General features: G+C 32.8%; 1 protein-coding gene across 6 annotated transcripts in view; it reads right to left on the bottom strand.

The window, feature by feature from the left end:
* Nucleotides 1-18,258, bottom strand: part of XRN1 (5'-3' exoribonuclease 1) — a 108,816-nt gene that overhangs the window by 53,526 nt on the left and 37,032 nt on the right. For all 6 annotated transcript variants that reach the window (XM_088840090.1, XM_055412415.2, XM_055412407.2 and 3 more), the window contains exons 15-22: nucleotides 17,808-17,927; nucleotides 12,611-12,780; nucleotides 11,475-11,595; nucleotides 11,279-11,377; nucleotides 7,257-7,360; nucleotides 4,649-4,780; nucleotides 2,262-2,424; nucleotides 1,453-1,566 (exon numbers count right to left, since the gene is read on the bottom strand). In XM_088840090.1, coding sequence (XP_088696216.1) covers nucleotides 1,453-1,566; nucleotides 2,262-2,424; nucleotides 4,649-4,780; nucleotides 7,257-7,360; nucleotides 11,279-11,377; nucleotides 11,475-11,595; nucleotides 12,611-12,780; nucleotides 17,808-17,927 — 1,023 coding nt within the window. The remainder of the gene's footprint in view (nucleotides 1-1,452; nucleotides 1,567-2,261; nucleotides 2,425-4,648; nucleotides 4,781-7,256; nucleotides 7,361-11,278; nucleotides 11,378-11,474; nucleotides 11,596-12,610; nucleotides 12,781-17,807; nucleotides 17,928-18,258) is intronic.

Raw genomic sequence — 18,258 nt, 5'->3', positions numbered from 1 at the left:
TGTCTTTTATACACTAACCTTTCAAAGAATATATTTCATTCTTCCCTCTCCACCCTGTTTTAAAAAAAGTTCTACAATTTGGATTTTTCTAGTGCTTTTTTGTGATTAGGTTAATGTTGAATATTCTCAGCCAGAAGAGTGCACAGAGAATATGTTCTTTGTAGGCCATCCTGCCTGGAGGTACAGAATATTCATCTGTCCCTCAGTGATAATATTAATCATACAATCAAGATGTTGCTCAACTTCTTAACTGTACAATGATAGTTTTTTGTTTTCCCTGCAACTAAATAAACAACCTATGGGGAGACATTTTCTAAGACCATGAAAATATCTTCCTGGATCAAAGGCTCTCCTTAGATTTATCTTCCAATGACTATTGCTTGATCCAACCTGAATCACAATGCGTGTTAAACGGTGGTTTTCCAACTCCCTCACTCCCTCCACAATTATCCTTGAAATAATACTAGAAGCAGAAGTTCTTCCCCTCCCCATTTATTTATCCATTTCTTATCACTACGGAATCATGCATTCCTAATGATTTATAATTAACATGTACTCAATTAGTTTAGTACTTAAACAGTCCCACATTTGGCCAGTCGGAGGCTCTTCAACCTGGTTCCTGTGTTTATGTGATATGCTCACATCACTCTTGTGAATACTTCCTTGCTTTCCCGCATAACTATAGATTCTAGGCTCATCTTGAACTTATTCTGCCCCAGCCCTGTATTCAGCCTTTTCTTTGAGAAGCCTCATTTCTTTTATTGGGATATGGTGTTAGAGATCATGATCAACACGTTACATGGTACCACAGTGCCTTTGCTTCCAATTCTTAAAGCAAATAGAGCCAGAAAATATATCTATGTATTGAGACATATACATTTATGCATCTACAAATGTATACACACAGATACATACACACACGTGCCTATATACATACCTATCAACCTTTAAAGGTATTTTAGTAATCATGAGTTCACATTACTACCTCCAATTTTAATCTTTCCTCACAAGTTCTTTCTTGCATTCTCCTGTTCTATACATGCATGTACCTCTTCTCATGTGAGGTGGAGTTCCCCAAAACATCAATATATATAAAAATTCATCATAATTTACATCTAAAATACATAATAATACATCTAAAATAATTTCAGAACTGCCTCATGCATGCTACCACAATAAATAAACCTACAAAAAAAGAGATCAGAATCTGAATTCTTTTTCCATCACCTCCTGATTTCAATGTGCTCAACACTAAAAATATATAGCCAAATACAGTGCTTATAAATTAGATGAATTAAAAAAATAAATAAATAAATTAGATGAATAAATTTTTTCTTATTTTTCCCCTTCAATAATACATTTTTACTTTACACCTAACTGAAGAGAAGTTATATAATTGTATTAACTTGAAACCAGGAAGAATATTAATTAGTAATAATAACAGAAATTAACCTCTCCAGTGCATCCATAGTAGGGTGTTCCCAGCATAAAGACCATGCTTCTAGGAGGAAACAAGTCATCCAATGTTTTTATACTGGAGAAACGGGAGTCAAAAGCTCGGATGTCCTATGTAGAATGAAATATAAAAGTGAGTCATCATGGTCAAAATTTCTATAGATTGCGTATCAAGATTTTTTTCCTATGGGATTATGACTATGTGGTCTACAAATGTCAAATGTAAAGATTTTCTACATAACAATACTAGAAATGAAATTTCATCACTTTATATGCCAGACACTCTTCTAGGTATTTCACACATTCATTAGCTTATTTCATCCTCAAGACAACCCTCTGTAGCAAAGACCATTACTAGACCCACTTTATAGATGAGGACACTAAAGCATGGAAAGAGGTGATCTTGTCTTAGGTTATATAGCTAAGAAATAAACTCAGTTGGTGCTCTTATTCACTATGCTATACAATTTCCCCCAAATTACATTATTGCTATATGCTTTAAAAAAACTTGGTTGCCTCACAACATCTAAGATCACAAACACAATAGCAATAAATTTACTAATTTATTTAAAGCAAGGTTTTTTTGAGGATAAAAATAAATAAATACAAAAGACAAGTTTCCTAGACATACCCAGAATGAGTGTCTGAGCATGTTATACTCCTTTTAAAGAACACAGTATCTTGCAAATTACATTAAATAACAATATCAATTATATACTGCTGCATATTAATATGATTTAGTCTTTTCTTTATACAGTGTACAACAGTGTACATTAAGATAGGATGGAGACCTGCTGGAGACTTACTTTGACAATGGTTTGATAAACAAATGGAAGAACTTGTTTTGACCACTGTTTCTCTAGACGGACCTCTCCATTTTGATTTATTTGATATTTACGACCTGTGAGTAACTGACCATATACAACTGCAGATGTTTCGTTTATTATTATTCCTTTTCTTCTCAGGTAGCTCAAAGAAAAAATAAAAAAGAAACAAAGTTGTGTACGAGTGTATATACATTCTATAATGATAATCAACATCAAACCACCAACTCATCATCAAATGCGTAAATAAATTTTAAATAAATATGCTAGTAGTTCTGAGTACCTAAAATAAGACTTTTTACACTATTCTGTGGCTACCCTTCCCAAACTCTGTAAGATTAAATAAGAACTCAGAGAATTATAAGAAACTCCCACGTTTCATATCCACTAGGCTGGCTGTAACAAAAGCAGCCAAAAGAAGAATGGTGGAAAGGATATGGAGAAATTGAAACACTTGTCCATTGCTGATGGGAATGTAAAATGGTGTAGCCACTGTGGAAAACAGTTTTGACAGTTTCTCAGAAAGTTAAACACAGAACTGCTGAACAGCCCAGCAATTTCACTTCTAGGTATATAACCAAAGAACTGGAAACAGGCATCAAATAAATATTTACAGACCAATGCTCATAGCAGTGCTATTCACAACAGCAAAAAGTTGGAAAGAAACCATATGTCCACCAACAGATGTCAAACAAAAGGTGACACATACAATGAAATATTTGGCCATAAAAAGAAGTAAGTACTGATATACTACAATGTATGAACCCCCTAAACATGCTATGTGAAATCAACCAGATAGAAAAGGTCACATATTATGTGATTCCATTTATATGAAATATCCACAACAGGTGAATCTAAAAAGGAAATAGAGAATGACAGGGAGAGGCATTCAGTGGGCCTTTTCAGTCTAACCCAGGGATTGGCAAGCTATGGCCATGGGCCAAATTCAGACTGCTTCCTGTTGTTATAAACAAATTTTATTTGAACAGTCATTCATTTATTTAATATCAATGGCTGCTTTTGTGATACAACAGAGTTGAGTAGTTGTAACATAAACCATAAAATCCACAAAGCCTAAAGTATTTACTCTCCAGCTTTTACAGAAAAAGTTTGCTGATCCTTTCTCAGCTTGATCTTTTAGCTCGCTGATTCAGTCTTCAGTATGCCCATATTAATACTTAGAACATCTACTGAACTAATTATAAAAATCACAATTTTAATTTTTGTAAACATGCTTATACTTAATATGTATTATATAATATGTATTATAGTTACCTACATAGTACGTAGTTTAATAACATTACTATGTATATTTTCTACAGCAAAATTTAAATTATAGTGAAAAAGCCAGATGTGTTTCCTAGCCTTATGGAGCATACTATCCATGAAAAGAATCATTAGAGTAATCACACTCATAAATCAATTAACATGATTCTATTTATGTGCTATAAAAGAAAATTCAGTATAATGTGAGCTATGACAAGGGTATCTAACGTACACTACTGGGAGGCAAAAAATGCTCTACTTTTCCCTCTAACAGCTATGTTTATCTCTTTTTATGCTGAATAGCTTTTCGTAGTCGTTTTAAATTTTTCCTGTTTAATAATTTTAGAATAAGGATATTATGGCCTGGTATTAGCTCCTAAATTACAGAAGAGATATCTTCTTGAGTTCTCATTTATCAATAGATGCTATTATAGTTTAAACAGGAGGACTGATAGATATACATTTATAACAACACTTTATGTGCCACTGCCAGTTTCTATTACTCTATCTTGATTTAGGGAATTCCAGTGTTTAGATGAAAAAAGAGAGGTACTGTTAGAGTGGGATCATCGGATGCAAAGCATCCTGAAAATCCAGGGTTAGCTTCTTCGTTACTTAGTTGGTATATAACTTGCATTTCTGAATTCAGGGGCATAAGGGGTTTGGATATAGGGAAGACAGAAGAGTAAGGAGGAGCGAAGGGTGAAAAACAAAGGAGAGTATTCTGTCTTATTCTTATTACTTACATGTGGGCAAGAAATTCATGACCTTATGGTTAGTAAAATGAATGCTCAAATTCAGGCAACTTATTAACTTGTGTATTCCTAGGGTAAGTGATTATGTCTTTCCTTCCTTCCTTCCTTTCTTTTTTGGTACATCGTGAAGTATTTTACCAAACCTTGTACCAAACTGGACAAGGTTCTAACTGCTGCTAATTAGATTTTATTTTAAAATAGAACTCACTACTTTTTTAATATATAAAATGAAGATACACTCAGTATTCAGAGTGACCACAGTGTTAAGTGAAAAATCAGTTAAAAAATAAGTACATTAGACCACCACATTCTAGTTCAATGACATTAAATACTATTTATAATACTCACTATTCTGATATTCCTTGTACTTCTTTTGTCCAATTACATTGTTCTTTGTCTCCAAGATGGACCACTTTAGATGGTGGTGCAGTTCTTCCCAAATAAAGCTTCTGTGTTCCTGGAGGTTCTTCTAAGTAAAACCTTGAAAATTAAAAATTAAATTACCCCAAATTTGTGGTTTAACATAGAGTTCCAGTAGTGTGAGTCTTCAAAGTGAAACGATTTCTACATGGTATATTAGGAAAAAAAAAAAAGCCTCCTTTTTTAAAACTGTAAAATGAATTTCAGAACAAGGACTTGTAAAACATTTTAATCAAAATTTAAAAACAAATAGTATTGTTTCTCTTTAAGAAATTAAAATATATACATAATACAATACAAATTTTTAAAGAATTAATACTCTCAAATTCAATATAGTATTTTTGCTGAAAAAAAGTTTAACTTGATCCTAATCAAGCCACCATACCTAACTACCAGTTTACAGGAAATATGTGGGATGGAGGACCAATTTAAATGACGCTAATAGAAAACAAATACATAAATTCAGAATTCTACAAAATAACTGACCTGAACTCTAAGAAAAAAAGGCAGGGAAGTAAGTTTAGCTAGGTCTTAGGATGTAAAATTAATATACAGGATCAATTATATTTCTGTATACTAGCAGGGGAAATGGAACCTTAAAATATAATACCATCTATTGCTGTGGTTGTTTAGTCACTAAGTCATGTCCGACTCTTTTGTGACCCCATAGACTGCAGCCTGCCAGGCTCCTCTGTCCATGGAACTCTCCAGGCAAGACTACTGGAACGGGCAGCCATTCCCTTCTCTAGGGGATCGTCCTGACCCACGGATTGAACCCACATCTCCTGCACTGTAGGCGCATTCTTTATCACTGATCCATCTGGGAAGCCCAATACCATTTATAGTTGCTTCAGAAATTTTAAATATAAATCTAACAAAATATGTACAGGTTCAGTACAAAATATGTACAGGTTCAGTACGCTGAAAAAACAAAATAGTAATAAAGGAAACCAAAGATTAAAATAAATGGAGTGATAAAAGGAGATCCATTTGGATCAGAAAATTCAACAAAGATGTCAAATCTCCCCAAATTATGTTTAATACAATTTCTATCAAAATCTATCAAGGGTTTTTTATAGATATTAAAAAAATTCTAAAATATATGTGGAAAGGCAAAGGACCAAAAATATCTTAAATAATTTTGAAAAATAAAAAATGGTGGACGGAATCCTCTACCTAAGGTTAAGACTCACTACATAGCTACAGTAACAACACAATGTGGTGCTGGCATAAACAACAGACACAGAGACAAATGGAACAAAACGGAGAACCCACAATGTAGATCCATACAAATATGCTCAACTTATTTTTGACAAAGATGTAAAAGCAATCTAATGGAGGAAGGAGAGGTTTTTCAACAAACAGTGCTAGAGCAAGCAATTCAATATTCATAGGTAAATACGTGAAACTTGACCTCATACCTTATATAAAAATTAATTCAAAATAGATCATGGATTTAAGGCAAAAGGAGGAAAATATAAAAAATATTTCAAGATAATCTTTGGGACTTAGGGTTAGGTGAAGAGTGCTTAGACCAAAACCATGATCCATTAAAAAAAAAAACAACAATAAAAAACTAAACTTCAACAAAAAGGCAGGGGAAGTGAATTCTGGTGATTAAAAAAGAATCCTCAAGATTCATATTAGTGTTGACTTCTCACCAGAAAAACTAAATGACAAGACAAACTGAGATATGTTTGCAGATATCTGAGGAAAAAGATTAGGCTTCTAATTCTAAACCTAAGTGGGGGAAAAACAGCACAAAAAATCTTTCGGATAAGTAATAATTCAGAAAGCATTAACATCCTTACATTTTCTCTGGAAAAAAAATTACTTCAGGAAGTTTTAGACATGAAAAATAAAAGAACAAGATGCCAGACCAAGTTTACATGAAGTAAACATAAAAGATGTCAAAGAATAGATTGTCTAAATACTCACTGATAAAATGATTGTGAAATTTAATAAAGTGTTAAGAAATTATCTTTAGAATAGAAGATATGTGTTTTAAAAATTACATATTATTTAAATGAAACCTGGGAAGGGTATGGAAAAGGTAAAGTTACATATGCTATTCAATCTTGTCAGAAATAAATATATTTGCTAACAATGACAACTGGTAGAAAAGAATTAGGATATGGAACTTTCAAGCTATTAAAAGGAAAAGAAAGCAAAAGGGTAAAAATAATATATGCATCTAAAATACATGCATCTCAAGGGATGTACAATAAACTGTCAACAGTGGTTGAACTTGAAGGGTGTGATTAGAGAACTTTCATTTCCACTATAGAGTGTAAATATTTTATAAATATTGTTATCAGTTAAAACGTATGAATGCTGCTGCTGCAATTAAATTGCTTCAGTCGTGTCCGACTCTGTGCGACCCTAAGGACAGCAGCCCACCAGGCTCCTCTATCCACAGGATTCTCTAGGCAAGAGAACTGGAGTGGGTTGCCATTTCCTTCTCCAAAATGTATGAATAAAAGCCATCAAATAGCAAAGCATATATACACTTTAAAAATTACAAATAAAATCTTACTTAGTTTCTCCATCTGATACACCAACAACTCTAGCTTCTTCAAGATGAGGCCAATTAACAAAGACAGACTTCCCAAGCACTGATGAAGCTATATTTTCTACACTCTTAAAGTAAAAGCAGAAAAGTTCATTATTGTTTTAGGTCCAAGAAAATAAAATAAATAATTAAATAATTAAAAACTGGCTTGTGTTTATAACTGTGTACTTAAAATCTATAAAACCCCACCTGAGTAATTAAAATATAAAAATATTTGATCGCTCAAGCCAATTTTCCCTGCTAGTAACTGCTCTTCACAGCTTTATTTCAACTTAATTATTCTATCCAGTCAAATTTTGTTTTTTAAATTTCTCTTCTCTAAGTTGTGCCTTTACTGCTAACTACTCTGTTCTTTTCTTTCTGGTACATTTTCTAGGATTTCTGTTCCTTTAGATTTTGGGGTTTTTTCCCCTTTCCTTTTTTTAAAAAATGGTTTTAAGTTGTTTTTACCTATCTGCCTTTTTTCACTCTTTATAATTCATTATGAATCTGTGGAAGTTTACCAATATAACCTTCCCCTCTGCCAATCTCTTATTAGTCGGGAACTATGACCAACTTAAGTACTTTTCAACAGTATCAACATCACACTAGGAAGCTTGCCTCCTCCTCATTTCTTCAACAGCACTGGCAGTTATTAGTAAAGTGGAGCCCATTGATTTTAATCCTAAATGAAATTACTTGGTGAGAACAGATTTCAGTAACTTCAAACAGAAGAACACTGACCTATAACGTGAGTATTACTGCTCATGATATAGCCAACATTAATAGAAATAACGTTTACCAAGAAACTCAGGTTTTTAGTTCTGCTTCTAACCAGCTGAGCCTATGTCTGCTTTTCAGTCTCCTTAATTTAATTTTTTTTAATTTGTAAAATTAATGAGCTGGATTAGTTGCTTTACAAAATTCCATCCAGTAGTTAAATTCTATGATTCTATTATTCTCATGATTATCTGTTTATTTTTCTCATGGGAACTAAAAAAGTGAAAAGAACAGCACAGATGTCTAGAAAAGAGTTATTATTATTTCATATCAGATAAAGAGCATAAAAGAATCTAAGAAATGTGATTTCATTTGTGATTGGTATGATTAAATAAGAACACTAGACTTATCTCAAGTTAGAAAGCACGGGTTCAAAACTGGGTTCTATTTCTTTTAAGCTATAGTGTTAAGCAAATCCTTTAATCCCACTGAGTCTCAGTTTTCTTTTATGAGAAGCTGGAACATCTATCTCACAATATTCATTTAAGGATAAAATAATATACACAAAAACCTTTGTAAACTATAAAATGCTGTACAGTCAGCCTTTTGTATCCATGGGTTCCACATCTGCAGACTCAACCAACCTCTGATGGAGAATACTTTGGGGAAAAAAAAACAACTTCAGAAAGTTTCAAAAAGCAAAACTTGAATATGCCAAATGTTGGCAACTATTTACATAGCATACAAATTCTATTTACAATTATTTATATTGTGTTAGGTATTATAAGCAATAAAGATGATTTAAAGTGTAAGGGAGGATACATGTAGGTCATATGCAAACGTTACAGCTTTTTTTTTTTTTGGGCACATGGATGTAGCTGCTCCGCAGGCATGTGGGATCTTCCCGTTATCAGGGACTGAACCCATTTTCTCCTGCATTGGTTAGCAGATTCTTTACCACTGAGCCATCAGGGAAGCTGCAACACCATTTTATATGAGACTTGAGCATCCACCGGATTTTAGGATCAATCGAGAGTCCTGGAACCAATGCCCCATGGATACCAACTGATTACTGTATAAATATTCTGTATGAAAAATATCTTAAGTAAAAATTCTTAAAAGGAAATATTACTACTATTGGTTAGACAACAACAACTTTGTAGTAGAAAATGAAGTTGAAATATAAATTTTTATCCCCTTTTTATTATGTTTGATTAATTATAAGCAAATATTTCTTTAATAATTAGAGATGACTATTTTTAGACTTTGGGAGATAACTTTATTGTATTTATTATATGCAGACATTTCTTACTGTGAACAAATAAAAGAATGACTATTCTGATAAAACAAGTTTCAAGATTATTAGAACTAGGCTCCCTTATACTGTTCCTTTCTATATATCTAATTTCACTCTCCCACACTTCCCTTCATTTGGAGGAAAAGTTATCCTACTTGCCCAGATTAATCCTTTCACTTAAGTCCTACAGGAAATCCCTTATTTCTTCACAACCCTTCCCTCCACAGTGACTTTAAGACCTCCATTGTTCTTCAGCTCTGCTGCTCTGCTTAATAAGCTCTGTTCTACTCTGCTTAACAAGCTGCCTCTTCTGTACCTACAGCTATGTTTCCAGCCTTCTTTTCAATGAGAAACTTCTGAACTAAGGGCTTAAGATCTGTTTCCTTTACTTTCCATCTAACTAGTAGCAGACTAGTACTCAGGATCTGGACTTCTGCCTCCAACAACCTACTGGAATGGAATTCTCAAAAGTCCAATAATGGTGAACAAAGGACCTAGTTTAATTCACTAGGTCTAATTCACAGACCTAGTTTTCACTCTTCTTGAACTGCATGTACCATCTACTCGTGCTTTTGTGATACTACTTAACTTGGGAATCATTTTCTTTCTTCTCTGAGCACTGTCACTTTTACTGGCTCCTTTTCCACCCTTTATACCTGAGAGTATTTCTTTACAATGGGGCCTTGAACCCTCAGAATTTCCTTTTTTCAGGGAAGTCAGCCCCAAGGCCCCAGCCATCACTTCCCTGCTCACAACCTGCATATTCCTATTGCCCTCCAAGCTTTAGCTCTAAGTATTCAACTGTGTATAATCATCTTTCTTGACTGAAGTTTTTCATCTGAACCACAGAACACAAAAAACAATTTGACTAGGGATTTTACCAATTCTCCTAAGGATGACACATAACTAGTACTATACTAAATGCATAAGAACTAATTTAATTTTTATAAGCAAATGGATGACTTAGGGCATTAGGGCTTAAATCTCTTGTGGAACCCTGCTAAGAAAGGCTGACAGGGCAGCTCCAGATAAATGTTCTACAACCAACTTAAAATTCTATTACTGATCATTTATCCCCTCAAACAAGTGCCTCTCTTATTTTAACTTCTTTATTCCAATAAACAGTAACTGTTTTTCAATTGATTAGTCTGATATTTAGAGCCAGTCATATTTAATATTTTCTTTTTCTTTTCATCCCCTATTTTTGAACAAATGATGGAACTTGTGAATTTAGTCTTGTTCATCTAGATCTATTACCACTTTCACAGTTTATGTCTTTATTATCTAAGGCTTCTATAACCACAACCTCAACTTACAGGCTTTTCCATTCTCTTCCATTTCTGTTTTATGCAATTTAGTCTATTATGCTGCTACCAAATTAATTTTTATGAAAATACCAATTTCAAGATAACAGTCACATAAAAATAAGTCCAAACTCCTTAGCCTGGTATTCAAGGTCCTCCATAATCTGGCCTCAATATGTTTTTTCAACCTTATCTTCTACTATTTCCCAACACAAGTCCTCTGCTTCAGTCAGGTTTATCTACTCCTTCTCCTCAAATACATCACATTTACTCTAAAAAAAGAAAAAGTATTAAAAATTTCAGACATACAAAAAGGTTAAAAAGATAATGTGTTAATATCATTTTTGACTCTAATTCCCAGCTCATGTTATTTTTTTCAACTGGCATACCCTTCCCCTCCTTTTTCCTCTTTATGATAATCTTTCTGTTAGTACCCTGCTTAAGTCTATTCCCATCTACAGATCTGTACTTAACCTAAATTCACACAGCTCATCTTTTCAAAATTTCTCCAGCATTTTTTTGCTCATTATGTCACAATTATACACATCCTTTAATCTGTGTAAATGTTTCTTTACTCTATCCTTGTTTCCTGTGAATTTCTGGAATTCCTACACGTTATACCACTTGGCAAACACATTGCAGCTAGAACACTTTTATGCATAATCTACAGTAAAGAAAATACTTACAAGTTCATCTGACTCAGCATTCACTAAGATTTCCAACATCATGTTTTCTCCACGACTGCTTTGCTGGAATACTTGAACCCCACTTTTCTTCAAAAAAAACTTTAAAAGAATTCATAGAATTTAATTTTTAATTATTTTTCTATAATTACTTCACTTTCAATAAAGTAAAAAAATTCTGAACTAAATAGCCACTGACTTTGTGTTTGATGTGTTTCAAAGTAGGAAATCCACAGAAATATAATGCCTTCTGGTCAACCTTGGTTATTTTGTTCTTGCTTATATCTATACGCCAAGCATCTAATGATATTATTTTATACCTAGAAAATAAATCAAGGTATTTGATTTAAAATTCATACATTACAAGCAATCACAGTTTTTCAGCATCCCTTCAGTATTTTGCAAGACTTACCCTTGCTTTTAAACAGGAGAATAACAATTTGTCCTTTAAGACAAAGAAAATATAAAGCAGCAGATTCTCTGTTGTTACTAATTCAGACACAACCATAACTGTAACATACTGAGTGGAAGTTTTCCCATTTATTTAAAAATACATATAATATATATATATGCATAAATATATAATACATATAAAATATATAAACTACACATGTATATATGATTTTTATACTAAAGGAATATATAACACATATTATAAATCTCTACATCCTCCATTTTCCAAAACCCAGAATGGAAAATAAACACTTTATAATGTCTATTTCATCTTTCTCTTTGTTTTAAGAAAAGGAAAAATCATAACGGAGAGTCGTTTACTTTATCTGCAACTAACCTGCCACCTGGGTATTACTGCAGGGAAGATGAGAAAAGAGAAAAAACAAGGAAAACATTTTAATGAAGAAGAGAAAGAAGAAATGGACTGAAATGGATTTGAGGCAAGAAAACAGAGGCACTCTTTTATTTCTTGTTTTTCTTCTTTCCTGTTGGGTGGTTAGGGAATGTAAAAGGTAAAGTCATAGCATGTCAAATAATGCTGGGAGTAGACACTGGCAATGAAAACAAAAATTCACACATTTCGTGAGGAAGAGAAGAGATATGCACTGTGGGGGATGAGAGAGGGGCAGTAGGGTGGGGAACAACTTTGACAAGACAGAAACAGAGAAGCAGAATTGGACCAAAGCAGAGAACTACAGAAACAACTGAGACAGATGGATGCCATGATCTTGGAAAGGTGGATGTAGTTCATTATCAGTTGCACACAAATGTCATAAATTATCTGTTAACTCTCGAAATAGATATTCAAAAGCTTTGTGAAAGTTAATTTTATTATTATTTTTTTGCACTCTCTGTTTTTGAAGAATGACCACACAACGTTACCTTGCATTGCATCGCTCTACAGGAGGGAACTTTTCTGGCCATGGAGAGGGGTAAGTGAACTCCGTGTCGCTGTCAAACCAGCACATTAGGCACTCACTGTGTTGATTTCTTTTTCTCTCTTCTTTTTTGAGGGAGTGGTTACATGTCTCCATGGCTTCTAACAATCGCTTCTGAACATAAAGATTGAAGAGAGGGGTCAAAAACATAAAAATTCTGTAATCTTAACACACAGAATGGATCTTTTCCCTCAAAAAACAAAATTGCTATTTGTGTTCTTAAAAAGCAAAAGTCTTAATAACAGAATTCTTTTCAATTACATAAAAAACTGATGTGTTAGTCTTGTTTCTAAGGGCCCTAGAATATTTGTCACTACAAATTCCTCTGAAAATATTACTCCAACAGCAGCCACTGTTGTGGCTAAGTGTGGATAAGAACAGCAGAGAATCAAAATTTAAATATGAATTTATCACAATTCACTGCTCCTTAATTTCTCACATTGCAAATGTGCATTAATATAGAAATGTTAATCTTTATGATTATCTTTTATATTTAATGCAATTTCAATGAAAATCACAATGGTTTAAAATATATTTTTCAAAGGAAAAATGATGTTAGTGTTCATACTGAAAGAATAAAGGTTGAACTGCAAAGTTATCAAGAACTTGTCTTATGAGATCCTATCACTTTTTATAAAATCACCTATAAGCAAAACATTTAAGTATTGACACCACAAAAGACCCACAGACGAGAAGAACAAAATAAATAGTTAAAAAACAAATCCAAATATATGTCAAACATAGTATTCCAGACACTTAAAATAATGTTTTTGTCCAGTCAGGAAAGAAAACACATATATATTTCAATATCATATGATATACAAAATAAGTAGTAATGAGACAACAAAGTATTAGAAGAAAATCTAGGAAAGAATTGATAATTTGCAGTGAAAATTCTTAGGTAAGGCAGAAAAAAGCTTAGCCACTTTAAGGAAAAAGACATTTTTAAGTAAAAGAAAATGTATGTGATAAAAGAGGTCATGAACAAATCAACAGGCAAATGCCACACTGGGAAAAAATATTCCTAGCATACAAAGAGTTGCTCAAAATGAAAAAAAGAAAATGAGGGAAAGGATATAAACAGACAATTTATAAAAGGGAAAATGAAAAAGACAAACACACATAAAAATATATCAAATTAGGGATCAGGTAAAAATAAACTTGAATAATAATAAAATGGCATTCTTGACTGGTCAAAATTAAACAATAACATTCAGGACTAGAAAAGCTAGTAGGTACTAGTAGGTACTCTCAAGTATTGATGGTGTGAATTAGACCAGTCTTTTTGAAAAAGAATCTGGTAAAATTAATTAAACCAAAAACCATACACTCCCATTAACCAAGCATTTCTGCTTTCGGGATTCTACCTTATAAAAATAAAACTACCAATACATAAGAATATATTAACAAACAAAAAGAATACATAAATACATAAGTACTTTTATTATAGCTTTGTGTACAACAGCAAAACATAAAGAGTTAAGAATTTGCAAAGTTAGTATGGTGTGTTCCCATGTACTTTTCACCCAATTATAACATCTTACATATAGCCACAGTACATTATCAAAACTAGGAAACTGACACTGCTACACCATCACTACAGACCTATTCAGATTTCAATGTGCTTAGTTGCTCAGTTGTGTCTGACTCTTCGGGACCCTACAGACTGTAGCCTGCCAGGTTCCTCGTGGGTTGCCATGCCCTCCACCAGGAGATCTTCCCAACCTAAGGATCGAACCCAGGACACCTGCATTGCAGGTGGATTCTTTACTGTCTGAGCCACCAGGGAAGCTCCAGATTTCACTAGTTTTTATATGTAAATACTGTGTATGTACAGAAGTATGGAATTCTTATCATACATGCAGATTCATGTGTATGCGCTCAGTTGCTGAGTGGTGTCCGACTCTTTCCAACCCCTATGGACTGTAGGCTCCTATGTCCACAGGGTATTCTTCAGGCAAGAATACTGGAGTGGGTTGCCATGCCCTCCTCCAGGGGATCTTTTCAATTCAGGGATCGAACCCAGGTTTCCTGCATTGCAGGCGGATTCTTTTATCTGAACCACCAGGGAAACTTCATGTAACCACCGCTAAAACTGGAATACAGGACTGTCACATCATTGTAAAGAAACTCCTTCACATTATCCCTTTATAGTCATACCCTATCTCCCAATGACCTATTTTATATTATAATAATTGCATCACTTCAAATATATTACATAAATGGAACCACATAAAATCTTCTAAGATTGACTTTTTCAGTCTAATGAACTTTTTCCCATCCTTTGTTTACATAAGTAGTTATTTTTATTGCTGAGTAGTATGCCATTATATGAATGTACTACAGGGTTTTTTTAATCCATTCACTCATTGAAAGACATCTGAATTTTTTTCCAGTTTGGAGTTATCACAAATAAATTGCTCTGGACAATAATGTACAGGTTTTTACCCATATATATAGCCAGCTGTTTCAGTAGCATTTGTTAAAAAGCTTTTTCTTTACCTATTGAATAGCTCTGATGCCTTAATTGAACATTTATTAACTGGACAAGTATAGATCTAGGTTCTTTGGCCTCTATTCTGTTTCACTGATCTATGTCTATTATGATGTAGGAAACATACTGCCTTGATTACTTTAGCCTAATGGTAAGTCATGAAATCAGATAATGAAAGTCTTTCAGTATTGTTCTTCCTACAGATTGTTCTGGCTACTCGAGATACTTTGCAATTTCATCCAAACTTTAAAACTGGATTTTTTATTTCTATACAAAAATTTGCTGCATTTTTGCTGAAATTATGTTGAGCCCAAGGATCAATAAGGGAAGAGGTTATTTCTTAACAATATTAAATCTTCTATTCCTTGAACGTGGTATATTCTTCCATTTATTTAGGTCTCCATATCTCAATACTATTTGTAGTTTTCAGTGTGCATGCTGTTAAATTTATAAATGTGTATTTTATATTTCTTAATGCTACTGAAAGTAAGTCTTTTTATTTAAAAAATTTATATTTTCCAATTTTTTGTTGCTAGTATATATAAACACAATTTAATTTTGTATAGATTTTATATTTTGTGACCTTGCTAAATTTCCTTATTGTTAATAGTATCTTTTTGAAGATTCCTTAAAATTTTCTATTTTTGTAGTAATGATATGTGCATATAAAAACAATTTTTCTTCTTCCTTTCTAATCTACATGCCTTTCTTTCCCTTGACTTAATACAGTGGACTGCTAGTACAGTATTAGAGAGAATTGATTAGAATAAACATCCTTGTCTTAAACTTGATTTTACAAAGAAAACATTCAAAATTTTACTATTAAGTATACTGTTAGCAGTGCATGCGTGTGTGCTAAATCACTTCAGTTGTGTCCGACTCTTTGTGACCCTATGGACTGTATCCCATCAGGTTCCTCTCTCCATGGGTTTTTTAAAACATGCACTTTATTTGGTTTTGACTTCCCTGGTGGCTCAGACAGTAAAAGCGTCTGCCTACAATGAGGGAGACCAGGGTTTGATCCTTGGGTCAGGAAAGGAAATGGCAACCCACTCTAGTACTCTTGCCTGGAAAATCCCATGGATGGAGGAGCCTGGTAGGCTATAGTCCATGGGGTTGCAAAGAGTTGGACATGACTGAGCGACTTCACTTATTTGGTTGAGGAAGTTCCCTCTTATTTCTAGTAGTTGAGCATTTCTATTAAAATTGGATGTTGAATACTCAAATGTGGTAAATCACATTGAAAATCAACACTGTATTTCTAAAATAAATCTCATTTGGTTATGAGTATTAACCTTCTATATTGGATCCCATCTGGCTTGACTATGTTAAAAGTTTTGCATCTACTTTAGGAGGGATATTATCAAGTAATTTTCTTTTCTTGTAGTATCATTGACTATTATGCTGGCCTAATATAATATATTGGGAAGTGATTATTCCTCTTCTATGTTCTCAAAGTTTGTATAAAATTGGTATTATTTCTTTCATGAATGCTTACTAGAATTCACAAGTCAAGACATCTGAGCCTAGAATTTTTCTCTGTGAGACGATTTTAAATTTTGAACTAAATGTCTTTAAAAGATATAGGATTACTCAGATTTTTATGTTTTTTTCCTGTCAGTTTTGCTGAATCATGTTTAAGGAACTGTGTTCATTTCATTTAGGTTGTTAAATTTGTTGGCATAAAATTGCTCACAATATACCTTATCGATTTTTTAAATAACTATAGGATTTATAGGATACCTCTCCTTTCATTCTAAATTTATGTGTTCTCCCCTGGTGGTCTAGTTTTTTTAAGCCTTTTTTGATCTGTCTTCCTGGGATTTATCAATTTTATTAATCTTTCAAGAGGATCAACTTTTGGTTTCATTGATTTTTCTCTATTGTTTGTTCATTTTCCATGGATTTCTGCTCCTGTCTTTTTGTTTTCTTCATTCTGCTTAGTTTGGATTTAAATTGCTCTTGTTTTTCTAGCTTCTTATGGTAGGAAGTCTAATTTACTTCAAAATATTTTCTTGTTTAGTATAAGCATCTAGAACATGAAGTTCCCCTTTTAGGCCTTGCTTTAATTTTATCACACAGATTATGATATGTGTTCTCATTATCATTCAGATAAAACATTTCAAATATTCCTTTAAATTTCTTTAATATATGGATTATTTAGAAGTGTGCTATTTTATTTCAAAATTGTTATAAATTTTCAGAGATCTGTTGCTGATTTTTAACTTAATTCTATGTGGTCAGAGAACATTCACTTTATGATTTCACCCTTTTAAATTTATTCAGACATTTTTATGCCTTACCAAATAATCTTGGTGAACGGTCTTTCACTTAAAAATGTGTATTCCTTAGTTGCTGGGTGTACTGTCCTACAAATATTAATGAAGTTAACTAGGTTTATAGTGTTATTTAAGTCTTTGATCTTTGGTAATACTCTCTGTTCTGAAGCCTACTTAGTCTAATATTAGTAAAGCAATGCCAGCTTCCTTATAATTAGCATACACAGAAGTTTTGATGCACAGAACGAAGATGAGAGTAGTTAAAACTCATTAACACAAATGGTGATTAAAATCCATTGCTCATTCATTTATGTGAAGTAATCTCTAATTAAAATACAAGTGTATATGTAAACATTTCATGCACTGACCTCATCAATAAAAGGTATTAGTACCACAGCTTCCCATTCCTGTTGTTTCCCATTTAAGTCAGTTTTAAAATCAGGTGGATAATATTCTATAATTGGCGAATCTTCATTGGTCATCAAATGCTGTGAAAACATAAAATAGTGTAATAGAAATGTAAGAACTAATATCAATGTAGCTTTTTGTTAATATATTTATAATATTTGTTTACCTATTACAATTCATTTCTATCTTCTATAGTCTTTTCACTCTACAAGGCTCATCTGAATTGTTTTTCCATTCAAATTTCAGTTCATTTCACACATTCCATTTTTAACCTTAGACAATTTATTTTCATGTCATAATCAACTGATTTTATTAAGTTATATAACTGTTTATCTAAGATAATTTAAAAAGAAAAAGAAATCCTAAAATACAAGAATCTCTTTACCACCAAAAGCAAAGATAGAAAGCCCA

This window comes from Moschus berezovskii, chromosome 1, assembly GCF_049115385.1.
Source record: "Moschus berezovskii isolate FMDL1 chromosome 1, NW_MosBer_1.0, whole genome shotgun sequence".
NCBI lineage: Eukaryota > Metazoa > Chordata > Mammalia > Artiodactyla > Moschidae > Moschus > Moschus berezovskii.
This window is presented reverse-complemented; position numbering and strand designations above follow the sequence as displayed.